General features: G+C 38.8%; 7 protein-coding genes across 10 annotated transcripts; all 7 read left to right on the forward strand.

Annotated features, from left to right (window-relative positions):
- The first annotated feature begins 344 nt into the window (after positions 1-344).
- LOC111457489 (plant UBX domain-containing protein 1) lies at positions 345-3,784 on the forward strand. Its single transcript, XM_023099712.1, has 7 exons — positions 345-549; positions 1,100-1,196; positions 1,313-1,384; positions 2,208-2,275; positions 2,386-2,515; positions 2,615-2,719; positions 3,356-3,784. Exons 1-7 carry the CDS (start codon positions 460-462, stop codon positions 3,556-3,558), a joined length of 765 nt encoding a protein of 254 aa, XP_022955480.1. The 5' UTR covers positions 345-459; the 3' UTR covers positions 3,559-3,784.
- An 835-nt stretch (positions 3,785-4,619) lies between these two features.
- On the forward strand, positions 4,620-7,736 carry LOC111457432 (glyceraldehyde-3-phosphate dehydrogenase 2, cytosolic-like). The gene is made up of 11 exons (XM_023099630.1): positions 4,620-4,813; positions 4,918-5,018; positions 5,433-5,548; positions 5,647-5,746; positions 6,146-6,292; positions 6,387-6,447; positions 6,530-6,627; positions 6,804-6,946; positions 7,117-7,200; positions 7,284-7,373; positions 7,462-7,736. The coding sequence occupies exons 1-11, from the start codon at positions 4,786-4,788 to the stop codon at positions 7,505-7,507; spliced, it is 1,014 nt and encodes a 337-aa protein (XP_022955398.1). The 5' UTR covers positions 4,620-4,785; the 3' UTR covers positions 7,508-7,736.
- Positions 7,737-8,372: 636 nt separating this feature from the next.
- LOC111457481 (prohibitin-3, mitochondrial-like) lies at positions 8,373-9,662 on the forward strand. The gene has a single exon (XM_023099699.1). The coding sequence runs from the start codon at positions 8,489-8,491 to the stop codon at positions 9,326-9,328; it is 840 nt and encodes a 279-aa protein (XP_022955467.1). The 5' UTR covers positions 8,373-8,488; the 3' UTR covers positions 9,329-9,662.
- Positions 9,663-11,764: 2,102 nt separating this feature from the next.
- LOC111457312 (serine/threonine-protein phosphatase 6 regulatory ankyrin repeat subunit B-like) lies at positions 11,765-15,011 on the forward strand. The gene is made up of 2 exons (XM_023099547.1): positions 11,765-12,878; positions 13,249-15,011. Exons 1-2 carry the CDS (start codon positions 12,171-12,173, stop codon positions 14,617-14,619), a joined length of 2,079 nt encoding a protein of 692 aa, XP_022955315.1. The 5' UTR covers positions 11,765-12,170; the 3' UTR covers positions 14,620-15,011.
- On the forward strand, positions 14,622-18,983 carry LOC111457407 (lysine histidine transporter 1-like). Its single transcript, XM_023099590.1, has 7 exons — positions 14,622-14,711; positions 15,614-15,717; positions 16,618-17,159; positions 17,763-18,262; positions 18,337-18,428; positions 18,516-18,584; positions 18,750-18,983. The coding sequence occupies exons 2-7, from the start codon at positions 15,619-15,621 to the stop codon at positions 18,846-18,848; spliced, it is 1,401 nt and encodes a 466-aa protein (XP_022955358.1). The 5' UTR covers positions 14,622-14,711; positions 15,614-15,618; the 3' UTR covers positions 18,849-18,983.
- A 934-nt stretch (positions 18,984-19,917) lies between these two features.
- On the forward strand, positions 19,918-21,442 carry LOC111457498. 3 transcript variants are annotated; one of them, XM_023099722.1, is made up of 4 exons: positions 19,918-20,674; positions 20,833-20,839; positions 21,180-21,289; positions 21,390-21,438. In XM_023099722.1, exons 1-3 carry the CDS (start codon positions 20,030-20,032, stop codon positions 21,266-21,268), a joined length of 741 nt encoding a protein of 246 aa, XP_022955490.1. In that variant the 5' UTR covers positions 19,918-20,029; the 3' UTR covers positions 21,269-21,289; positions 21,390-21,438. The 3 variants fall into 3 exon arrangements, with proteins under 3 accessions (XP_022955490.1, XP_022955497.1, XP_022955504.1); XM_023099729.1 differs by lacking the exon at positions 20,833-20,839; XM_023099736.1 differs by lacking the exons at positions 20,833-20,839; positions 21,180-21,289 and having other exon boundaries at positions 19,919-20,674; positions 21,390-21,442.
- LOC111457425 (sulfite oxidase-like) lies at positions 21,410-25,799 on the forward strand. Of its 2 annotated transcripts, XR_002712925.1 has the most exons (13): positions 21,410-21,603; positions 22,334-22,449; positions 22,531-22,593; positions 22,823-22,859; positions 23,002-23,083; positions 23,165-23,283; positions 23,422-23,517; positions 24,413-24,523; positions 24,601-24,702; positions 24,808-24,855; positions 24,919-24,980; positions 25,127-25,342; positions 25,450-25,799. XR_002712925.1 is itself a non-coding variant. In XM_023099613.1 (12 exons), exons 1-12 carry the CDS (start codon positions 21,529-21,531, stop codon positions 25,564-25,566), a joined length of 1,182 nt encoding a protein of 393 aa, XP_022955381.1. In that variant the 5' UTR covers positions 21,410-21,528; the 3' UTR covers positions 25,567-25,799. The 2 variants fall into 2 exon arrangements, 1 of the variants encoding a protein (XP_022955381.1); XM_023099613.1 differs by lacking the exon at positions 24,919-24,980.
- Positions 25,800-26,012: the final 213 nt, after the last annotated feature.

Below are 26,012 nucleotides of genomic sequence, written 5' to 3' on the forward strand. Positions count from 1 at the left end.
GGAATCAAAAGTTTTCATGGGATCAAAGTCACTGTGTGCGATATAAAGTTTTCATTTCTTTCACAACCAAAGTCACAACCAAAGTTTTCATTTCTTTCAAAATATACGGTTAATCAAATCATACCTAAATAAACATGGTATTTTTGTTTCAATTTTTGTGGAAAGAAAAAAAAAAAAAAGAGAAATATTTTTTTGGATAATTATAGTATTTTGTGAGGTTTGGGCCGTATGTGCTAATAAGGGAGCCCAATCCCAGCCCAGCTCAGAAGCTGGAATTCAAAGGTGTGGTAGGCACGTGTGAAGCAACTTGCGGAAGGGGGTGGCCAGCTAGGAATTCTGATTCCCCTCAAGAGTGCCCGCATCAACCAGCAAGAAACGGGAGCGAAACCTGAAGAAAAAGGGCAGTATTTATATGAGACTCGCCTTTCTTCTTCCTTTCCAAATTAGTGTTCTTTGCTCATGGTTTGGGATGATTCTTACTCTCTAGCACTTAAGAGAAGGCGGTTTACCTACAACCACATCAACTCCATGGCTGACGAATCAGCTAAGGTCTTTTCTCCAATTCTTCCTCTACACCCACAAATTACCTTTCTCAATTCGCTTTCTTGCCTCTTTCTTCTCTCTCTCTCTCTCTCTCTCTCTCTTCCAGTCGCTTACACTTCGCTGATTGTAATAGCCCTATGCTTGATCCAGTAATTTGATATTGTTGATTGGGAATTCTGGGTATTCTTTAGATTTGTATTTTTGTCTTTCTATTTTACTTGCATCGTGTTTTTCTGTTCTTTTCCTTCTTTTTACTCTATGATTGTGGACATACTGGCCTTTCCCCCTTTCTTAAACTGGGTTTCCATTGTTTTTTTAAATGGAGGGTGAGGAGAAGGATCATGCTCGTGGTGCTTAAACGAGTTATATTGATAGAGTTTTATGGGTAACCTTCTTGAATTATTTGGTGTACAATCTCTTTATCTGGTAAAAAACTGGCGATCTCTGGTGTAAATCTGTAATGGTTCTGCAAACTTGGTCCATTTGAATGATATCTGCTGCTGTTGGTATAGAATGCTCACTATTTTTTATCCCCACCGGGGATTTTTGACGTTAGGCCAAGCTCCTGGGTGCGAAAGAAAAATTTGGGCGAGAGATCCGAGTGTTTGAAACATTGCCACCGTCTTCATCAAGTGATGAATTGCCCAACACTGGTACAAATTAATTTAAGATTGCATCCTTGGATGGCTCTGGACATAGTTTACAGACAAATGGATTTTAGATCATCCTTGCAAGTATAACTCATTCTATATGCCCTTATTCCTTTTAGGAGGAGAGACAGATGACTTTTATGAGTTTACAGCAGAAGACTACTACCGAGTATTAGCAAGCCGAAAGGATGGTAATTTGTGGTTATTTTCATTACTTCAGCAGTAGTAATTGAAGCGCACAATTTTCTTTTGGTTCCTAAGATTTGCTGCATACAATGCTTTGATGCTTATCACTTTTTCCCTTGATATTGCTGGCATTATCATTTAGGAGGAGCATTTTTCGTAGGTAATAGACGATTTGAAACATGTTACTTCAACAATTTCTTAGTTGATCTTTATTCTTATTTCGTTATCAGAAATCTAGCTGCATCTTATGTCACTTTTTAACTCCAAAAATCCCAATGATTATTTGAGAAGATTGTATGAATGTGAGATCCCACGTCGGTTGGAAAGGGGAACAAAGCATTCCTTACAAGGGTGTGGAAACCTCTCCTTAGTAGACGTGTTTTAAAATCTTGAGGGAAAACCCAAAGAGGATAATATCTACTAGCAGTGGGCTTCGGCTGTTACAAATGGTATCAGAGCCAAACATCGGCCGGTATGCCAACGAAGATGCTGGCCCCCAAGGGGGGTGGATTGTGAGATCTCACATCGGTTGGAGAGAGGAATGAAACATTCCTTATAAGGGTGTGGAAACCTCTTCCTAGTAGACGTGTTTTAAAACCTTGAGTGGAAGCCCTTGAAGGGAAACCCCAAAGAGAATAATATCTACTAGTGGTGGGCTTGGGCTATTACAATGAGTATGGATACTTGACAAGTTGGCATCCTTTAGGAGTTTCATGCATGTGCACACACACATGTATGTATGTATATATGTATGTAGGTGACACATTGTTTCTGCTAACACATATACCTTCATAGAAATAGTAATGCACTATGTTTCCATCCCGGCAGAGAAATATTTAAAAACAAGGAAAATCAGAGAGGCAGAAGAGGCAGCTCGCAAGTCAAGGATAACAAAGGTGCTACCAAGACTTTATAGCTAAACTTCTCCTCGATAACCTGTTGTTTTTTCTTACAGCATTGGTATGCTTAGCAGATTACAACTTCTAACCTGACCATCGTGCTGCAGGTTAGTGTACGGGTTCGCTTTCCTGACAATCACACATTAGAGGCAACTTTCCATCCATCCGAAACAATGCAGGCCTTGGTTGATCTTCTTAGCAAAGTAGTTGCTCAACCAGAACTACCATTTTATATTTGTATGTCTAAAGAACTCAGATCAATCTGATATTCACCTATTTCCTGTTGTTTCTTTGAAGAGTTCTTAAGAGTTGATTCATCATTACCCAACATTGCAGATACCGCGCCTCCCAAGAAACAGATAAAAGATTTGACACAGGATTTTTATTCTGCTGGCTTTGTTCCTGGTGCAATTGTTTACTTTTCGTACGATCAACCTGAAGGTTTGGAATACAAAATTCACCATGCTTATTTGAAGTTTTTGTGGCTTGACTAAGTACTGTATGCGCTTTAGTTTTCAAAATTGGATTTACTTATACATATGGTATTCAACATTGTTTGGTCCGACTGTGGTATCCAATATCATCTTGGATTATTGAATTCTAATTCTTGGCCTGTCTATTTCTTGTACTATATACAGTTCGATAGGAATCTTCCCTCACATTTTACTGGATGTGAGAAAACGGCCAGTGGATTGTTCTAAACTTTTGAACGAAAACGTTCTATGTAATTCATTTTCCTGTTCCAAATTAAGTTTGAATATGTATTAACTTATTCTTCATTTGTTTCATGTTTTCTATATGCGACATCCTGCTATATAGAGTTTCTTAGATATATACATATGCGTTTATAGAGCTTCTTATATGATGGAGATCTAATGTTGATATCCATATCATGCATTTATTTTCTTTTTAGCTTATGATTTCAGACAAGTGTCTTCTTATCTCCACTCTTTATATACGGAAATGATATCATGATGAGGTCAAATGTGCATTTCTGGTTCTAATATCTTGTACTTGAGATTGCTTTGAACTGTGATGCAATGCAACTGGTTCTCAGAATTATTGTGTTGAACACAGGCGAGGCAGTTGGTTGGGTGGCTTACCTTAATGAGGAGGCCATGTCTTTGAAAGGTATCGAAATCGCGAGCGAAGAAGACGAGCCTGTATTGGCTGTTGCGGAGCCTGAAACAGCACCCCCTCCCCCTGTGTCTGACCCTGTTGTCAAGGAAACCAAGCCTACTAATAAGAAAGTTGTCAAACCCAAGTGGCTGAAAATGTAAAGACTGCTGCTGCTGCTGCGTGGTGAAAACTGCTCATGAGTAAACTAGATTTTGTGTTCGTTGTGTTTGAACTTGTTAGTACCCTCTTATTTTTATGTTTAATGGTGATCATAGATTCTCTTCAACCTTCATTTTCTTTTCTTTTCTTGGTTCTATGCTTTTATGTTGCAAATGTTTCATATAGACAAACAAATATTTTAAATCTTACGAGATATTTGTGTGGATCAATCTAATGAAGATTTAAGTTGTTTTTTGTGAGATTCTACGTCCGTTGGAGAGGGGAACGAAATATTTCTTATGAGGGTGGGAAAACCTTTTTCAAGTAGATGTGTTTTATAAACCTTGAGGGGAAAACCTAAAAAGAACAATTTGCTAGTGGTGGGTTTGGGTTGCTACAAATGGTATTAGAGCCCGACATTAAGTGATTTGTCAGTGCGGAGACTGGGCTCTCAAGGGGGTCAGATTGGGCTCTCAAGGGAATGGACATGAGGCAGTGTGCTAACAAGATGTTGGGATTTGAGGAGAGGTGGAATAGAGGGTCCCACATCAATTAGAGAAGCTAGGATGTTGGGATCAGGAGGGGTGGAATAGGGGGTCCCACATCGATTAGAGAAGGAACGAGTGTCAGTAAGGACGTTGGGAACCAAAGAGGTAATTTCTTACAAATGTTTGGAAAACATTTTAAAAGCCTCGAGAGGAGACTGTTTTAAAAATCTAAAGAAGATAATATCTATTAGTCTTATCTTTTGGTTCTCGCTTTCTTATTTTAAAAGACTTGATTGCCAAGTTTCCATAATTCTTTTTTAATTTAATTTTTTTAATTAAAATGTATAAAAAAATTTGGAATTTTATTTCAACCGAAAATAAAGTTACTCATTCATAAAAATAAAATAATAAAAAAAAGCGTAACTTTTAGTAGCAAATTAAAATAAACATATTTTAAAAGTAAATTGATTAAAATTTTAAGCACCTAAAATAGTATTTAAATTTAAAAAAAATATTAGTAATAAAAACTTAAAATTATATATATATATATAAATGACCACCACCAATTCATCGAGAAATCCGCCCCCATTTCCATTTTTCCATTTTCTTTTTTTGTTTCACTCCCTATATAAACAACCTTTCGTCCTTACACTTAACTCATACACTTCTCTTTCAGCCTTTTGCATTCTCCGATCTCCTTTACTTTTTGATCTGTTTTTTTCTCCGTCGCCAGTCTGAATCATGGGAAAAGTTAAGATTGGAATCAATGGTATTCATTTCTAATTCTATTTTATGTTTTTTTTTTCTTGGTTTCCGATTCTGAGTTTTCTGGATCTCGATCTAATATTTACTGCTGTTTCCTTATAATCAAAGGATTTGGAAGAATCGGTCGTCTTGTTGCTAGAGTTGCCTTGCAGAGTGACGATATCGAACTCGTTGCTGTTAATGATCCGTTCATTACCACTGATTACATGGTAAACTTATGGATCTTCTGATGTACATACGGATCTTCTGATGTATATGTATATGTATATGTATATGTTCTTCTACATCTCTGTATATGTTTTTATAATTTAGATCTGATGTAATTAGTCATTTTCGTTAGTTCTTGACGTCGGATTTACAAAATGTCTCTAGTTGATGTAGATGTTTTGGTTCCGTTTCTTTTGTCTTTAGCTTTCTTATCATTTAGATCGACTTATTGTTGCGGGTTTGAGAATGCTGGTTTCATTTAGCTTTCTTATCATTTAGATCGACTTCTTGTCGCGGGTTTGAGAGTGTTGGTTTCATTTAGCTCTCTTATCATTTAGATCGACTTATTGTTGCGGGTTTGAGAATGTTGGGCCTTTATGGTCTTCGAAATGTAATTTTACCGTTGTCTACGACAGACCTACATGTTCAAGTATGATAGTGTACACGGCCAGTGGAAGCACCATGATATCAAGGTTAAAGACAGCAATACTCTTCTCTTTGGGGAGAAAGCGGTCACCGTTTTCGGTACTAGGTATTTTCATGCTCCTTCGTCTTTGAAAAAGAAATTTCTTTGACGATATCATTTCTATCGAACAATTGAGTTTATCATTTGACTTGCTCATTCATTAGGAACCCGGAGGAGATCCCATGGGGGAAGGTTGAAGCTGAATATGTTGTTGAATCCACTGGAGTTTTCACTGACAAGGACAAGGCTGCTGCTCATTTGAAGGTTTGTTACAAATATCCAATAGACACATATTCATGATTATTTATGTCATTATAATGTTTTCTTTAATATTGGTTGATGTAAGCTCTACTTATTTTGGACATTCTTGATTGGATATTATTATTGTCATTAGGAAGAGCTAAATAGAACTCTAATATGGTTTTTGGAACGATCCTTTTCTTTCCATGGCCTTTTCAATGAATTTTCCTTTAAATTAACGTTTTGACTTCATCGCATATAGTTTGCAGAAATCCAAAGCCACTTGATATTTAGTCTATCTTCTATCATTAATACATTATTTTCAGAAGGGACGCTAAATTATTATCTAGTTTTATGAAATTGAATTCACTTGCTTTCCTTTGGTTAGTTGTAACCTAAATAGGTTCTCTGATCTTTTTACAGGGTGGTGCAAAGAAGGTTATCATCTCTGCACCAAGCAAGGACGCCCCAATGTTTGTTGTTGGTGTTAATGAGAAGGAGTACAAGCCAGAGCTCGACATTGTGTCCAATGCCAGCTGTACTACCAACTGTCTTGCTCCATTGGCGAAGGTAGTTTATTTTCCTTAGATAAAGTCTGTCTAATTCATTTAGAAGGAAATTAGAATGTGACATTTGCAGAAGTTAATCTAGCTTCCCGTATTAGGTGATCAATGATAGATTCGGTATTGTTGAGGGTCTCATGACGACTGTCCATTCCATCACTGGTATGTCCTATCCTGTACCAAACATCCTTATTAAATGTAAAGCTGTGTTGTTCAGCAGTTGCTTATCGTTTCACCCATGCAGCAACCCAGAAGACTGTTGATGGACCATCAATGAAGGACTGGAGAGGTGGAAGAGCCGCTTCCTTCAACATTATTCCCAGCAGCACTGGTGCAGCTAAGGTATTTTTTTTTCTGGATTTACACATACACTTGCTATTTAATTAGAATAACAAATGATGTCATGACTAATGGGCTTTGGGTTGTTACGATAACATTGATTATATACTAATTCTGATGTGTTTTTTCATGTATTCAATAACTCGACTAATATCATTGGTTTTTATTCAAATGTGTAGGCCGTTGGTAAAGTGCTGCCCGCTCTAAATGGAAAGTTGACAGGAATGGCTTTCCGTGTTCCCACTGTTGATGTCTCAGTTGTCGACCTTACTGTTAGGCTTGAGAAGAAGGCCACTTACGATGAGATCAAGGCTGCCATCAAGTAAGAATCAGCGAATCTGTAACCATGCCCTAGTAACCTAAAAGATAGTCCAAACAAACATGAATGTCCATAGAATGCAAGGTTTTCACATTGTACTTGGAGATTCCGATGAAGAAGAATGTCTGCTTCATGTTAAAGGGATTTTTTTCTTTTTTTCATTTGTTTATCAGGGAAGAATCCGAGGGCAAGCTGAAGGGAATTCTTGGGTACACAGAAGATGATGTTGTTTCAACAGACTTTGTTGGTGACAGCAGGTCAGTAGAATAAACAAAAATGTATGATCGTGCTTACGCAGATATGAACTTCGTTTTTATCATTTGCTATTGTTGTATCACAGGTCAAGCATTTTTGATGCCAAGGCTGGCATTGCTTTGAACGACAACTTTGTGAAACTCGTCACTTGGTATGATAACGAATGGGGATACAGGTAAGAAACCTCTGATTCTTTGCTTTGTGTGTCGACTGGTGAATTTGCAGAACAAATGACGAGTTCGCTGTGTTTCTTTCGTATGCAGTTCACGTGTTGTTGACCTGATCCGTCACATTAGCTCTCAGAAGTAAGGAGTTTCTCTAAAGATGCTGCGTTGGAGCGTTTGGATTTTTGGATTTTCTCAGTTGTTAGGCCCTGTCATTCAGAACAGGGGAGGAATTTTAATTTTAGCGTTCGAGTTTGAATAACTGAGGGAATTGGAACTTTGTGTTTTGTACCCTCCCATCTTATTTCGGGGAAGAATTTGAAACCCTCTTCTTTTTTCCTTTGAAATGATAAGTTGGTACTTTTTTTCTTACCTATCAAACTGGTGTCTTTGTAGTTAGGTTAATTGCTTTCATAATTTGCTGGCGTGTTGTAGTATCTCATATTTAATCTGATTGGGAGACGACAGTAATGCCAATGCAGCTCCCTATTCTCACGAGCACACAACAATGATAACAATAGCCCACTAGGGCCATAGATTACTCAACCCACAAACCACAACCGAAGTAAGCAAAAAGTGGATAAATTTGAACCAAAACGATAAGCCACGGAAACACTTACTTGGAACAAAACTGGGCTAACACAACAGTATTGAAGCACAAAACAAGAAAGATCTTACCCTTGACAAGACGCTGAGGTTGACCCTACTCGACCTTGTTGGTTGAGACTAGGTTTGGTTGGCCACAAGTCCATGTGTGCTCGGCTGTTGTGATCTTCGGTCCCTTTTTGGTCTGGTTTGGTTCGAGTTCAAAAAAGAAGCTCTAAATGTGTCAATTATATAGTTTCTTCTATTTTTGTTCCCATTTACTTTGGTTCGTTGTGTTTGATTTTATAAGTGGTTAGTGACAAGTGCTTGTTTTTAAGATGATTTTTTATTTATTAAATTTAATTTAATCTTTTATTGGATGTACACTTAACAATATGGGCCTACCATAACATCAAGCCCGTCCATATTGGTCAAGTCCAGCGCAGAAATGAGTTTTCCTCCCCAATTCATAAACCCTAAACCTCTATCTTGAAGTTCAACCCATTTCTCTCTGCACCTCTCAGCTTTCCATTTCTTCACAATGGGTAGCAGCCAAGCCGCCGTGTCTTTTCTCACCAATGTTGCTCGTGCTGCTTTCGGTCTAGGCGCTGCTGCATCGGCTCTCAGTGCCTCGCTTTACACCGTCGACGGTGGTGAAAGGGCAGTCCTCTTTGATCGCTTCCGGGGTGTAATCGACGACACTGTCGGTGAAGGAACACACTTCTTGATTCCATGGCTGCAAAAGCCCTTTGTATTTGATATTCGTACCAGACCTCACACTTTCTCGTCTATTTCCGGTACCAAGGATCTTCAGATGGTAAATCTGACCCTACGTGTTCTCTCTCGCCCTGAGATTTCTCGCCTTCCCGATATTTTCAAAACCCTAGGTCTAGAGTACGACGAGAAGGTCCTCCCTTCTATTGGAAATGAGGTTCTGAAGGCCGTCGTCGCTCAATTCAACGCCGATCAGCTTTTGACGGAGCGGCCTCACGTTTCTGCTCTTGTGCGTGAGAGCTTGATTCGACGGGCTAAGGACTTCAACATTGTGCTGGATGACGTTGCCATCACTCATCTGTCCTATAGCCCGGAGTTCTCTAAGGCGGTGGAGCAAAAGCAGGTAGCGCAGCAAGAGGCTGAGCGGTCAAAATTTGTTGTAGCGAAAGCCGAACAGGAAAGAAGGGCCGCGATTATCAGGGCTGAGGGTGAGAGCGAGTCAGCTAAGTTGATTTCTGATGCTACGTCGGCCGCTGGTATGGGTTTGATTGAGCTCAGGAGAATTGAAGCATCAAGGGAGATCGCATCCACCCTCGCCAAGTCGCCAAATGTGGCATACCTGCCCGGTGGTCAGAACATGATGTTGGCTCTGAACCCGTCTCGTTGAACGAATTGGTAATGAACTTCCCTGACCTTTTTTTTTTGTTGTTGTCATAAATCGATGTTTCTGTTGTTGCTTTGTTCTAGAATGGAATGGTTTTCACTTCTTGAAACTATGGTTGAACTTGTCACTCGGCATTCTTTTAATTTTACAATTCAATGTTGCCACTGTTCTCTGGATCTGTCAAAATGAGGTTTCATTGTAGGTGGGACTGATCTAGTGAATAACTCATGTATGGAATCACAACGGCAAAAATTTGCAAAAAAAAATAGTGAAATATGGAGAGTTTAGCTTGTACGTCCATGAAATGACATCTTAGTTATGTTGCAAATTGAATCAGTGAAAGTCCCTGCTTTTTTTTTCTCTGACTGTCTCTGTTCTTATTCTAGTTTATTGTTAAGCAGCTGCTTGCCATTTTATAGTTCATCAAATAGCTATCAGTTGATAGAGCCTACAAAATAACTAGGATGCACTGTATTTGTGTTGTAAATGAACACTCAAGTTTCAGTCCCTAGCACACGTACTACCTAACACTATTCATGGGCAGAAAATGGTCACATTTCTGGGATGGTTTAGGGAGGAATTAGAACATATTTGTCAAAAGTGAACTGTGAAGTTCAAATGGTTAGTAGCTGCAGATCAATACTTGGCAGTAAAAAAATCGAGTGGGGATTTTAGAGCGATCAGGTGACTAATGATGTACATGAAATTTTGATAGAATGATACCCTCATGTCTGATAGCATGCCACCGATGTACTTGATAGAATAATATACTCATGCCTTGTAACTGTTAATATACCTCTCGTGCCTTATAGCTCTGTTAATATGCCTCAAAATTTGATAGAATATCACTTTCCTCTTGGATTCATCATCCATATATGTTGATGATATATTCATATCTCATCAGTTTGTTGCATTTGGTGCTATTCCATGACAAGGGGGAGAAAAGGGATTTGGATATTTATTTATGAATGTTTTGGTGTTGGATTTGAGTTGATGTTTCTTGGCATCTTTATCTGTTTGACTTCAGCAACAAGGAAGGGAAAGATCATGAGTTGCAATTATTTGATACCCAATACAAACACAATGCTACCAATTGGTTCTAAAGTTGGTCCTTTTTGCCTTCCACCACTATGCTAACACCTCCTTTTTCATTTGGAAGATTCGAACTTTGACTTAGTATAGAAACTCATTCTCAATTACTATTTCTTTATTTTATAATCTATAATTTAAAGACCATTTTTAATTCTAGAAAATTCAATAGACATTGACTAATTCCAAGTAGAAGACAAAATTAAAGAATGATTAGTATGCAGTTTTATCATTTAGAAATAGAAGACCAAAAAAAAAAAAGATATTTTATTAAATTTAATAGTGGGGTTGAACTATAGTTATTTTAAAATGTACTTGAGGTGTCATTCTATGTTTGGTTTTAAAATGCACGTGTCCATCACGTTATATGCCATACAAGCATGGATCAAGTTTTATTTTTTTGAGTCGAAGTCAAATTTAACTCTCGATACTTTAGAGATTTATTTCAATAATTTCTATAAATTAATTAGTTGATATGATAGGTATTAATAATAAAAAATTTGACATTAATTATTAGTGATTATATGGAGAGTTGTGAAAATATTCCATACTTATGTTTCTTTTCATTATTAAGAAACTAATTACAAAACAATACTAAAAAAAGTTAAATAATGAATTAGTTTCTAAATTTAGAGGCACAACTTGAATTGGGCAATTAAATTATGAAAGCAAATAAAGAGAGATGGTGGTGTTGCATTATTGGTTTTAAAGGAAGCAAGGAAACAAGGAGGCAAGTAGGCAGGTGGTGAGGCCATTGGGTTTGATTAAAAAGGTCAGTGCTTTCTAACTTACAAAGCTGCTTGCTAACATGTCCCATTCTTTTGAGTTTTTCCGTACACTTTTGATATGATCGTAGTTACGTATCTTTAGCTAATTGAATTATATATGATCACTCTTTTATACTCTCAATATCTTCGTTAAATGCTCCATATCTTATCCTATCCAAAATATTCATCATATTAAAGATTTTAATGAATGAACACCGTTTCAAAAAAAAAAAAAAAATTATGAATATGGAAAATAAAATTAAATGGTGAGAAGAAAAAAACAAAACAACAAATGAGAATAGAAGAGAGTGGGGATTGGATTTATGTGGCTGTCTTCTTCTAGTGTTTGTACAAAACCTAATTATCTTCATCCGTTCTTGGTTGGTTCTCAATTTTCTTCTTAATAATTATATATTTCAATTCTCTTAATTATGGGGAGAGGAAAATTTAGTCTGCTAACATCACAGCTTATCCTGAAATTTATTCAACAAATTAAATATTTTAAAATGCGTCGGCTTCAACTAAGAACCAAATATATATATATATATATATATAATTGAAAATCAGCTTAAAATTGTCTGGTTGATTTAGTCGGCCATGGAATTCCTTTTTGAGTTAAAAATTGAGCGTTATTCTCCGCCATGGAAACCTCCAAAAATCAGTTAAACAAGAAGGAACCGATGCTTCGTTTTGATTCTTCCACAACTCTGACGACCTTAATGTCAATTCTTTCTCCTCCAACAGAACAAGGACTGATTCCTTTTTCCTGAATTCAGAGCTTTTCCTGTTCCCAATAATGGCTGCTTCACTCCCTTTCTCCCTTTCCTTCTCCCATGCCTTCTCCTTCACCTTCCTCAACTCTTTATCCTCTTTCCTCTTTCCTCTTTCTCTTTTGCTGATTGCTTCATAATTTAATCGTAATTTTGTTTTTATTCACTACGATTTCCAAATTCTCGCTTCTTTTGCCTTTTCTGTTTATTTGCTTCTTCATGCCTCCCACGTATTTCCCTCTCCGTTGGGAGAGCACCGGCGACCACTGGTGGTACGCTTCTCCGATCGATTGGGCTGCTGCTAATGGCCACTACGATTTGGTTCGGCAGCTTCTTCGAATCGACGGTAACCATCTCATCAAACTTACGTCTCTCCGCCGGATTCGTCGTCTCGAGATGGTTTGGGACGACGAAGAACAGTTTCACGATGTCGCAAAATGCCGCTCTGATGTTTCTCGAAAACTACTAATGGAGTCTGAATCGAAACAGGGGAAAAACTCTTTAATCCGGGCTGGTTACGGCGGATGGCTGATTTACACTGCCGCTTCCGCTGGCGATTTGGCGTTCGTTCAAGAACTTCTCGCCAGAAATCCTTTGCTTGTTTTCGGAGAAGGGGAATATGGGGTCACTGATATTCTCTACGCCGCCGCCCGAAGTAAGAACTCTGAGGTATTTCGAATTCTGTATGATTTTGCTGTCTCGCCGAGATTCTCAACGAGAAGAGAGGGTGGTTTGGAGGAGCACATAAGAGAGATTCCAGCGGCTTACAAATGGGAAATGATGAACAGGGGTGTTCATGCCGCCGCTAGAGGAAGTAACTTGAAGATTTTGAAGGACCTTCTTGCGGATTGCTCCGACGTGTTGGCTTGCAGAGATGCCCAAGGTTCCACCATTTTACATGCAGCTGCTGGAAGAGGACAAGTTGAGGTGATTCTATATCATAATTACTGTCGTTTTCTTGCTTTCTTAATCATTGTTCATGCTCTGTCTGATGTTTGTTTTCTATCCATGGATGAATCCTTGTTTCTTGTGATTATTGTGTTAGATCCCTGTAATTCTCACAATGTTCTATTTTGGTGTTTAGCTTCCTTTGGTTATTGAATTTTTACCAATTTGATCCTATCTCAACTAGTTAATCGAGGAATGAATAATTAAGTATCTTTACTAATTTGATCATATCTCAATTAGTTAATCGATGAATGAATAGCTAAATATCTTTAGATCATATCTCAACTAGTTAATAGATGAACGAAAAAAATAAGATAATGTGAGTACTGAGAGTTTTTAATTAATGCAGGTGGTTGAATACCTTGTTCAAACATTCCCTATCATCAATTCCGTGGATCATCAGGGAAATACAGCATTGCATATAGCTGCTTCTAGGGGACAACTGGCTGCAGTTGAAGCTCTTATTGCTGCGTCTCCCTCATCCATCTCTTTAAGAAACAACGCGGGTGAAACCTTCTTGCATAAAGCCATATCTGGCTTCCAAACTCCTGCTTTTCGTCGACTCGACCGACAAATCGATCTTCTGAAGAATGTGATTTGTGGTAAAGTTGTTAACATGGATGACATTATCAATGCTAGAAACAATGATGGAAGGACTGCTCTTCACATGGCTGCCATTGGGAATGTCCACTCTGATCTTGTTCAGCTTTTGATGACTGCTCGGTCGATTGATTTGAACGTTCGAGACTTCAATGGCATGACGCCGCTTGATTATCTTAAGCAAAATACACATTCTGCATCAGCAGACATGTTAATAAGACAGCTGATTTCTGCTGGAGGAATCTTTGGTTGTCATGACTACAATACCAGAAAGGCCATAGCCTCACAATTGAAGCTGCAGGGAATTGGAAGCAGTCCTGGGACATCGTTTCGAGTTTCGGACAATGAAATATTGTTGTATACTGGCATTGAGCATGCTTCATATATCATACCTGATCATGGCAGTGCAGGAATGAGCTCGTCTTCGGTTGAGTTGAGTCCATACGATTCGACCAACGAGAACCAAAACTGGTCGAATCGAAACTCGTCATCAACTGTTAAGAAATCTGGTTCTGTAAACTCTGCAGCGCAGCGATTGAAAAGTGTGTTTCATTGGCCTCGAATCAAAGATAAGAAGAAAAAAGAGATTTCTAAGAAGCAAATTGATGAAGGGTTCATTGAAGAATCACACAAGAAATACAGCAGTTCAGATGAAACTCTAACCCCTTTGAGGCAAAGGTTCTCCAAGCCATTGGCTCTTCCCAACAACAAGCGGACACTTTCAGTGAGGAGCAATCAATCAAGGCCATCTACTAAGAAGAAACACGCCACTGGTCTAATGCGTGGTGTCACTCAGGGCATGCCACACATAGCCATTCCCGCCACTCCCCATCGATCCTGCTCGAGCTCGTTTTCAAAATCATCGCTTTCTTCACCAAATTCAGCAGATGAACAGAAAGGCATTTGTTTTGACAGTGATGGTGCAGGGCCTTCTTCTTCTTCAAACCAAGCCATCGACAGCGACACACGGAATAATCTCGGGAAACAAAGCTCGGTCGATAGGAAGTTGAGGAGCAAGTATTTCTGTTTTGGTGCAGGAAGCCTAATTGGGAGAACAACAGTTAGCAAGCAGCAGCAGCAGAGTCGGAGTTACAAGCTCCCAGTGGTTTCAGTGTCGTAGGCACGACGAAGAGGGACAACAAGCAACATCGTCGTCACGACATAACGTAGCAGAAGAGTAAGCTCTGCTTAGCCAGTGGCAAGCTGTCTGAGGTATGTTTCTGTAAATTGGAACAAACTTTAACTGAAGTAGCCATGTGAATATGTTGTAGTTTGGAAGCTTGGTTTGTTTGTGAGAGCTGTGATGATGTTAAGATAATAGATGAAGGGCGATGTACAATTATAAGCTAGTGGTTTGGATTCTATGATTTCAATAATTGAGAGAGAGTTGGCTTGTTCAAGTAACATGTGATTCAGGGCCTTCTCTTTATAAACAATTTTGTATATTTTGACCTTGTCATTTATTGTATGATTAGACTTAAAATAACAAAGGGGAGAGAAGGTGTACAATGAGGAGCTTAGTGTCGTAGTCTCGTTACTAGTCATGCTTGTATAGAACATGTTGTTTATGATCACATATTCACGTCTTTAATGTTATATTGTTTTACTATTGTATTTTTTATTTGTACGACTGTTCGACAAAATCATGTCATTCGATATGGATCGCCTCAAAATGTAGGGTAGGGGACCAAGTAGTCATCAAACTTCCGACCAAGTATTGTTCTCTCTCTTACTCACATGTTTTTGTTTAATTTCAACTTGTTCTCAATGATTTTTGTGGACTGCATTTTCTTTAGAAACGTGGCTTGAGGCTCGAGCATACGTTAGAATTGACGGTAGATTCAATAGAGGTTGTACTAATAAGCTTGTTTGTTTGAGTGTTTGTTTGTTTTGATATGTGATGATCTCATTTTTGACAGATTCAAGAAGTTTTGTAGGCAATAATATTTTAATAGGTCTTGGGTGAATTGGAAACAACCCTGTGATTTAAAATGGACAACGGGTCTTAGCCTCAACGAAAGAAAGAAAAAAACTATTAAAAAAAAAAAGAAAAAAAGAAAAAAAGACAAGTCAAACAAAAAAGATGGGTTATTTATTTGTATTTTTGGATTCAGATGGAATGGTAGAAGAGAATCAATTGGCAGAAGAAAGAGTGATGGGAACTCAAGAAGCTCCTGAATTTCAACCTCCCTCTCAGGATTATAAGCATGCATCTCTTGTAAGTTCTTCTTCCTCCTCCTCCTCCTCCTCCTGTATCAGTATCAACTTATCTCAATATCTTCTTCTTCTTCCATGGACTTCGTCAGTATCTTCTTTTCCACAATTAATTCCCAGAGTTTTATCAAATTATAGAGATTACTTGTGAGATTATGTTCATATTAATTTCGTTTCTAAAGGGTAAAAAGAATTTTACTTTATTGTTTGTTGCTCTATCTTATATTAATTATTTAAAATTATTACATCTTTTAATACTAAGGTTAATTAAAATTATTACATCTTTTAATACTAAGGTTAATTAAAATTATTACATCTTTTAATACTAAGGTTAAATTGAGTACAAAATTAGTACATATTATTAAAAGTTAGAATTTCGTTTTTATCCTTTTATGAATAAAAAAAAAAAATTTGTAATTTATATAATATTTAAAACCATAAATATCTTGTAAATGTAAACATAAATTAAAATTAAAATAAAAGACCTAAAACGTCACTTTTATAAAATAAACAAATAAATAAATAAACAAAGCGTTGTCTTATTTAGTAGAAAAGTAGCATTAAGTCGCTTTCTATATTTTGGTTAAATAATTTATGCTCAATTCATAATTCAACCCCAATTAAATAAACAAAATAAAATATTCAATTACTTGTATCTTCAATGCTCTTTGTTTTATTTATTTATTATTTACATAATTTAAAATTAACACTCGACGCCAAATAAATAAGGTTGAAGTACTCCCTCGTTAAAGTCGACCACTAATTATTTTTTATTTGTATTATATTCTTTTAAGAAAATTAAGTCTTTTCCGTTCTTATCTAATGCATTGACTGACTACAGGAAATTCCTAATAATTTATTTTATTATTTCTATGATAATTTTTTTTAAAAAAATTAATCTCAGATGGACGAGAAACTGAAGAAAGAGAAGGCGATAGAGGACTGGCTTCCAATCACATCGTCGAGGAACGCCAAATGGTGGTACTCCGCCTTCCACAACGTGACCGCCATGGTCGGTGCCGGCGTCCTCAGCCTCCCCTCCGCCATGGCTTCACTTGGGTGGGGCCCCGGCGTGACGGTGCTGGTCATCTCATGGGTGGTGACTCTGTACACGCTGTGGCAAATGGTGGAAATGCACGAGATGGTTCCAGGGCGGCGGTTCGACAGGTACCATGAGCTGGGGCAGCACGCGTTCGGCGAGAAGCTGGGGCTTTACATTGTGGTGCCGCAGCAGCTGGTGGTGGAGGTGGGCGTCAACATCGTTTATATGGTCACTGGTGGCCAATCCTTGAAGAAATTCTATGACACCGTCTGCCCTTCTTGCACCAAAATCAAACAGACTTATTTCATTATGATCTTTGCTTCTGCCCACTTTGTCCTCTCTCACCTTCCCAATTTCAACTCCATTTCTGCCGTCTCTCTCGCCGCTGCCGTCATGTCCTTGAGGTAATCTAAATCACTGTGTCCATGATGGTCTCGATAGTTAGGAAGGAGTCCACTAATTTAGAAAATGGTCTTGAGGCACATCTTCCGAGGTCTTTTGAGTAAGCCCAAAACAAAATCACACTCAAAGTTGACACTATCATATCACTGTATAGATATGTGATTTTTAACAGAGTTATGTCTTTAACTTAGTCATATCGATAGAATCCTCAAATATCGAACAAAGAAGTTGAGACAGTGTAGTCAAAAGTGATTTAGGTGTCGAACAAAATGTGTACTTTGTTCGAGGGCTCCACAGATGGAGTCGAGCCTAGGGGAGATTGTTTGAGGGCTCGATAGGCCTCGGGGAGGTTATTGAGGATTATTGGTAGTGAGTCCCACATTGGCTAATTTAGGGAACGATCATGGGTTTATAAACAAAGAATACTATCTCCATTGGTATAAAGACTTCTAGGGAAGCCTAAAACAAAGCCATGAGAGCTTATACTCAAAGTGGACAATATCATACCATTATTGAAAGCCGTGATTTCTAACCGAGGCTCTATAGTGTACTTTATTCAAGGGAAAGATTTGTTGATTTCTAATGGTGTGGGGGTGTGTATGCAGTTACTCGACCATAGCATGGGCAGCGTCAGTGCACAAGGGGGTACAAGACGACGTGCAATACGGCTACAAAGCCCACTCAACCTCGGGCACAGTGTTCAACTTCTTCACAGCGCTGGGGGACGTAGCCTTTGCGTACGCAGGCCACAACGTGGTGCTTGAGATTCAAGCCACAATCCCTTCCACTCCTGACAAGCCCTCCAAAGGCCCCATGTGGAAAGGCGTGGTTGTGGCCTACATTGTGGTCGCCCTCTGCTACTTCCCCGTAGCCCTCATCGGCTATTGGATGTTCGGCAACGCTGTCAAAGACAACATTCTTCTTTCCCTCGAGAGGCCCGCTTGGCTGATTGCCACCGCCAACATGTTCGTGGTGGTCCATGTCATTGGGAGTTACCAGATTTACGCGATGCCCGTGTTTGACATGATCGAGACGGTGTTAGTCAAGAAACTAAACTTCAAGCCCTCTTTCCTTCTTCGCTTCGTCTCCCGCAATATATATGTTGGTGAGTCTTTGCCATTTGGGTTTATATATCGTAAATTGATGTGGGTCTTCACCAAAATTTGTTTTTGTTGGTAGGATTGACGATGTTCATAGCCATTACCTTCCCCTTCTTTGGTGGGCTGCTAGGGTTCTTTGGTGGCTTTGTTTTTGCCCCGACCACATACTTCGTAAGCTACAATAATCTTGCTCCCACCCTTTTCAAATATTCACATACTTCATGTGTTTTCATCTTCTTCTTGTCCTGCAATTTCCAGCTGCCTTGCATCATGTGGCTCGCCATTTACAAACCAAGGAAATATAGCTTGTCTTGGTGGGCTAACTGGGTATGTTCTTACTTACTTAAACCCTATCATTTTCACGCTTTGTTACGATGTGGGCTTTTTTAAAGAGTCCAACGGCTCAAGCCACTGCTAGCTAGCAGATAGTGTCTTCTTTAGACTTTTTCTTTCAAACTTTCCTTCAAGGTTTTTGTTTTTTTCTCTCTTCAGGTGTCCATATTTCTTGGAGTGCTTTTGATGATCGTAGCGCCCATTGGTGGATTGAGAACAATTATATTGCAAGCCAAGGATTACAAGTTTTACTCTTAAACATGCATGGCCAACCCTAATCTCATAATTATTATAAGCTATTTTCCTCTTAGAATCTATTTACATGCCAATGCCCAAACTTAAACAAACAAGTTGTATGGTTATTTGACTTCCTAATGTCTCTCTTCTACGATATTTCCCTCCCTTCTCCAGCATCTCCTATTTGTTGTCAACCTTGGACTTGTTGAAAATATAGTTGTAATGACAAACTCACATAGATTAAACATTAAACACGACACAAAAGGAAACAAAAGGACTAATATATATAGATGATTTATATGATTTGTAGTAGAAACATTTCAAAACCCTTGAAGAAAAGCTCAAAGAAGACAATATCCGATAGTATTGGGTTTGGGCTATTACAAAAAGTGAGATAAGAAAGGTTGTAGTGATGAAGAGGTGGGATTATCGAGATGGGAAGAAAGAAATTGATAGAATTTTGTTAGGGACTTTTAACTCTTGTGCATAGAACACGAGCTTCAAACCCAACTCTTGTACCAAATGCAAGAGTCGGGCATGGAACTTGTATACATGATACACGAGTTTGGCAACAGCATTGACAAATTTTGTTTTTCCATGTTGTTCTACCTCGGGTTAGTTACATACCTGGTGCACGATTTACCTTAGATCACAACGATTTACCTTAGATCACAACTATTAGAAGATATGTTTGTGCACATAGAATATATCTGATTTTGTACCATACTTTTTTGCAACCATAAATTACATCATTGAAAAAAAAAAAAAAAAAAATCCGATACTCGCGTATTTCACACGCTCTTTAAATTCGCGTGTAAGAAAGAACCACGTGTTGGCTATCTCTAAAGTAGAACCTACCGAGAAAGAAAAAAAAGAGACGCAAACAAATGGAGAGCCCCCCATGGCAAACCACGTGTGCCCTATCTTTCGGCAGTGCTTGACACTCCCTCATTTCCTATTGGTCTGCGGTGGTCCCCCACACCTTCCTGGGTCCCACACTTGTCGACCCATTTATTTATTTATTTTTGAATTCACCGGACAGTCTTTGTCGTTGCTTTGCTGTGTTGTTGTGTCTTTCTATCTCTCTGTATGATCATCATGAAGACTCTCTCTGTATGATCATCATGAAGACTCTCTCTGTCACTCTCGAAAACGCGCAGTTTTTGTTTTAAATTTTATTTATTATTTTATTTGTGTTCGTTATGGATGCTGGTGAAGCGGCGCGTCGGATGCTTGTCGGATCTAATTATGGTAAGCCGATTATCAATCCCATAACGATGAGATTCCGACCGATCGCGCCGAAGCCTGTCGCCGGAGCCTCTGTTTCCGGCGACACCTCATCGATATTCAACGGAAGGAGGAAGAGGAAGTACGTTAGGGTTCAGGGGTATAATAGGAAGAAGAAAACTACAAGATCAAACACCACCGAGGCCGCCGCGACGACGCTGCAACTTCTCCCGGAACGACACGTGGAGATCTTCGGAAGCGGATCTCGGGAGGTGGGGTTGGTATCAGATGGGAAGCGTGGAGCGGCGGCGGAGGAGGTGTGGGTGACGGTAGAATGCGCGAGGGAGGCGTGCATTGAGGGAGAGGAGGAGGAGGAGAGGATGAAGAAGCTAGAAGAGGACACGTGTCCAGGGTTCGTATCGGACGGTGTGGATAGAGTAGAGTGGGTAAACGAGGCGTTGAAAAGAATGGTGAGGCAAAGGCGGAGAAGCAGTGAGGCAGGTGAGGAAATAGAGGTAAGGCTGAGAACAATGCCAAGATTGGGTTACTTGGGGAGAGCATTCACGTGCCAAATAAAGCTGCACTTCAATGCTGGTACTACCGGACACCCAAAACTTCAGGTACTCGTATCATATTATTCACTTTGAACGTAAGCTTTTATAACTTTGTTTTTGTTTTCATCTTATTAATTAGTTGGGTAATTTCCTCCCAATAATACTCGTTTGGGTTTAGAATATGGATACTAATGATGAACGATGAATGATGAATGATTTTGTAGGCGGAGGGTAAGTGAAAGTCAACCAACAACAGCCGCATTGAGCCATGGATGGAATCATCGCTCAATTCAAACAAACTGTAACATATATTAAATGTGCTTGAATCAGTTTGACGCGTCTTTTTGTTTTTTTTTCGTTAAAAAAATCATTTTTAAAATGACGCTCGCCTATGATGTGACACATTCGCTCAGACTATAAAGATTAAGGATAACGACCCTCCACAATAATATAATATTGTTCACTTTAAGCATAAGCTCTCGTATAGTTTACTTATAAACTTATAATTATTCCCTAAATTAACTAAAGTGAGACTCATCCTCCAACGCTCCTCAACAATCCTCAATAATAGGCTCTAGGAGGCAAACTATCACGGTCATACTTTTTCAACCATGCGGTCGTGATCTTGACATGCTCACGATAAGTCTTAAGGGGGACTGAAGCTCCATTCACGTTCTTCGGGTATATATATATATATATATAATTAGGCCACAAAAATAATAAATATTTAGCATTTTAAAAGTACCCAATATTGGTTGTGACGTTTTGATAATTTTGATAGGCGAGAATATAGTTAAAAAATGATGCAGCTTTGTGCATATCAAAAGAAAGAAAAAAACAGTGCACCTTTGCGACTGTGCTGCGAGTCCTGAAGAAATTGGTGGCCATCTTCTGGAGACAACTCCTAATTGAGTGAGAAAATGCCTGGATTAATTGCTCCTTCAGATTACTCTCAAGAACCACCTCGCCACCCATGTCTTCGAATCAACGCCAAGGCAAGCTTTCTCCTTTATCTCTCATTTTTGTTTCCCAGATCATTTTTCTTTTCCGTCGGAATCTCGATCGTTTTCGTATAGTATCGATATCTGATTTATTCTCGGATTTATCGTCATTTTGATTGTTTCTGGATCATTCATTTCGTTTTCTTTAAATTTGTTGAAGCGAGTACTTTCGAATGATCCGTTCTCCGATTTCGTGTTGTTTTCTATGTAAATTGTGCCTTCTTATTGTCTTCCTTGTATACGAGTGGTTAGATGCACTTGTTGAAGCTCCAGCAGGTGTTTGGCTGTATGTGTTCTTGTGATTTAAGATCCTCTTTGAACTAAGGTGTTTAAACGTTGTCTAATACTTCAATTATAAGAATTATGGTACCAAAAAGTAATTATTTGGAGGGGTGTGTTCGCCATCGGTGCTGAAATGAGAGTACATGGTATGATTCAATCTGAGCGGGAGGGTGTGCTTGTTGAGGATTGTTGGTGGGCAGTCCCACATCGGCTAGTTACGGCGATGATCATGGGATTATAAGTAAGGAATTCATCTTCATTGATATGAGGCCTCTTGGGGAACCAAAAGCAAAGTCATGAGAGTTTATGCTCAAAGTGGATAATGTCATACCATTGTGGAGGATCGTGATTCCTAAAAGCACTTTTTTATTGGCTATATTATTTCTCCGATGTGTAATGAATTATTGTGCTAATCTTTTCCCCCATGTTATGTTTGGCACAGGAGCCCTTCAATGCAGAGCCACCGCGTTCAGTCCTGATTTCGTCTTATGTGACCCCTGTAGATTTCTTTTACAAGAGAAATCATGGTCCTATTCCATTAGTGGATAATATTGAAAGGTTTTCTTCTTCCTCCTTTTTATTGTAAATGTTCTTATCTCTTTCCTTTCAATTACTAATACCTTTTCTTTTACATTGTAGATATTCTGTCTCTTTAAATGGCCTAATAGAAAACCCAAAGGAACTGTTTATGAAAGATATCAGGTGAGCCATGGTATTTTGGATCTAAACGTGTAACCGCCCAAGCCACCACTAATAGATATCATCCGTTTTGGCCCGTTACATGTCACTGTCAGCCTTACAGTTTTAAAACGCTGCTAGCAGTGGGTTTGGGTTTGGGTTTGGGTGGTTACAAAATGAGCTTTCCTTTTTCTTTATGAAGATACCGCGTAGAGAAAGTTTTTGAATTAATATGCGTTCAATAATGTGACAGGATGCTTCCGAAGTATAATGTCACTGCCACTTTACAGGTATTCTCATAGTTGGCATAAGTTGTTAGCATTTCTTCTTTGCCTGGTATTGAAATATCTGACTCCAAATCTACAGGTTTAGTAGTAGTTTCCATTATGTGGTGGATTAGATAATTTGACACTATTTGGCTTGCATGGACAGTGCGCTGGTAATCGAAGGACAGCCATGAGCAAAACCAGAACAGTGAAGGGAGTTGGCTGGGATGTTTCTGCTCTAGGAAATGGTATGTGACATGCATGGCTAGTGCTTTAGATGTTTCAGCTGATAGAATTCATCTTTTGAAAATGTGTTTCGAACCTTACAGCTGTCTGGGGTGGTGCCAAATTGGCCGATGTTCTTGAACTTGTTGGTATACCTAAGTTCAGCTACAGTACAAAAAAAGGTGGAAAACATGTTGAGTTTGTGAGCATTGATAGGTGCAAGGTACAACGTTGTCCCATTTAGGTGCTCATTTCCAAACAATTTGTGGAACGAGAGTATCTTTTTCTTGACTTTCCTAAAGTTCGAAGGAATTTTGTGTAGATATAAAGGAATGATTTTGGTTTCTATGGTTAACTACAGGAAGAAAATGGAGGTCCATACAAGGCATCAATTCCACTAGGCCAAGCTTCAAATCCTGAAGCAGATGTCTTGCTTGCTTACGAAATGAATGGAGAAGTAAGTAATGTTGCATTAAAGAAGTTAAAAGTACATTTTTACATACTGAAATACTTGCCATATTAAACTATCAACTTGTGAGATCCCACCTCGGTTGGAGAGGGGAACAAAAGATTCTTTGTAATGATGTGGAAACTTCTCTCTAGCAGACACGTTTTAAAACCTTGAGGGGGGGAAGGGAAAGCCCAAAGAGGACAATATTTGCTAGCAGTGGGTTTAGGCGGTTACAAATGGTACTAGAGCCAGACACCAGGTGATGTGCCAACAAGGAGGTTGAACCCCGAAGTGGGGTGGACACCAAGTTGTGTGCCAGCGAGGTTGCTGGATCCCGAAGGGTGGTGGATTGTGAGATCCCACATCGGTTGGAGAGGGGAACGAAGCATTGTTTATAAGGGTGTGGAAACCTCTCCCAAACAGACACGTTTTAAAACCTTGATGGGAAGCTCGGAAGGGAAAGTCCAAAGAAGACAATATTTGCTAGCGGAATGCTTGGGTTGTTACAAAACTTCTCACGTGTCCAGCTAAAGTCTGAATATATGATTGCATAACAATGAATGAACATTACATTTTACAGTTTCCATTGAGTGCTTTACACAATCCTTGCAATAAATTGTGCATCACATCAATCTAGATTTGAGGCCCTTTCTCTTTTACCCTTTGGATCCCTAAGCCTAAATCTAAGGGTAAAAAAGAAAGGGCCTCAATCCCTAAGGCCTTTATGCTGGGTTTCTCCCTTTTTTGATGCCTATATTCCTTCTGATGTTGAGTAATCACTGCATTGTTATTATAATAAGGGTTGAAGGGGCGGGATGAGTTTAACTTCTTAATGTTATGATGTTACGTTGCTTATTGTGCTACTCTGCTATACTTAATATTCTCTACTTTTTCACAAAAGCCTCTTAACAGGGATCATGGGTATCCATTGCGTGTGGTTGTCCCAGGTGTTATTGGTGCTCGCTCTGTTAAATGGCTTGATTCTATAAGCATAATTGCAGAGGAATGCCAGGTACAAAGTATAAAAATATGATTTTTTTTTTCTCTCTTTTTTTATGAAAACTACCTTCCTTTGTTATTGACTTGCAGGGTTTCTTTATGCAAAAAGACTACAAAATGTTTCCTCCTTCCATAAATTGGGATAACATTGATTGGTCGACAAGGAGGCCTCAAATGGATTTTCCTGTTCAGGTTTTTGTGCTCTTTTTCCTCCATTTTTGTGTTGCTATTGTAGCTGTTCTTAGTTTCCTCCATTTTTGTGTCTCAATTCATGCTGTTGAACTTGGTGACTTGCAGTGTGTCATATGTTCTTTGGAGGATGTAGATCATATAAAGCCCGGAAAGGTTAGTTCATTTACGTAAGTTTAATGTTTAATGAAAGATATAAAATATAGATGATCTATGCAGAAGATACCTATAATAGATCTAAGAGCCTCCAATCATCTGCATTTCTTCTTCCAGGTTAATTTGTAAGTTTGTGGAGACACTGTTCTACCTGCATATTTATAATCATCTGCATTTGTTTCTTCTCTTATTTTGTCCGCTGCTGGTATAATGGTGTTGGGATACCTACTCAAACAAGCAAATATGGATGTGATCTTCTAATGTATGTCAGGTCACAGTTAGTGGCTATGCAGTGTCCGGAGGTGGACGCGGAATAGAGAGAGTAGATGTATCCGTTGATGGGGGCAAAACTTTTGTTGAAGCCACCAGATATCAGAAGATTGGTGCCCCTTATGTCGCTGATAGTCCGAGCAGCCACAAATGGGCATGGGTGTTCTTCGAGGTCACGGTTGATGTTCGGCAAAACACCGAAATTGTTGCGAAAGCTGTAAGTCTCTATTTGTGTTGATCCATGGAAATATGTAACTAGATTGTGAAGACTGCTGAAGTAGATTCAAAGCTTTTGAGCTGATTTGAGTTCCTTAACTTGTGCAGGTTGATTCATCAGCTAACGTGCAACCGGAAAAAGTGGAAGACGTATGGAACTTAAGAGGTATACTGAACACGTCTTGGCATCGAGTTCAAGTTCGAGTTGGTCGTTCGAATATATAGAAGAGGTGAAGGATATACCCCAAAACTCAAAAAACTGTATCATCTGCCCATTTCGTCCGAAAAAACAAAATGCTGTGCAGCATAAACTTTTTCTTCTGCCAAACTCCACTATGCTTGGATTTTGATTTTCCATTTGAAATGCGAATAAGAAAATGGAATGTGCTTACATTGATGAAGAATATACTTCCTTCAAGTGTGCTTGTAAATCATTTTAGAATTTACAACATGACCTTTACAAGTATCATGAAATAATTAAACTTCAACACATACTATTTTTGAAGTCATAACAAACCTACTCTTGGACTCTAACACAGAAGTCCAGAAATTTTTTGTGCATGAAACATACTCTTGATGACCCTGTTCCTACTTTGTCTATTGTGGCTTATTCGAACAGCGTCCAACGAGGCATTCGATGGCGTTTCAGTTCTGTTTCAACAACGTTTGGA

Source organism: Cucurbita moschata, unplaced genomic scaffold, assembly GCF_002738365.1.
Source record: "Cucurbita moschata cultivar Rifu unplaced genomic scaffold, Cmos_1.0 Cmo_Scf00002, whole genome shotgun sequence".
Taxonomy (NCBI): domain Eukaryota; kingdom Viridiplantae; phylum Streptophyta; class Magnoliopsida; order Cucurbitales; family Cucurbitaceae; genus Cucurbita; species Cucurbita moschata.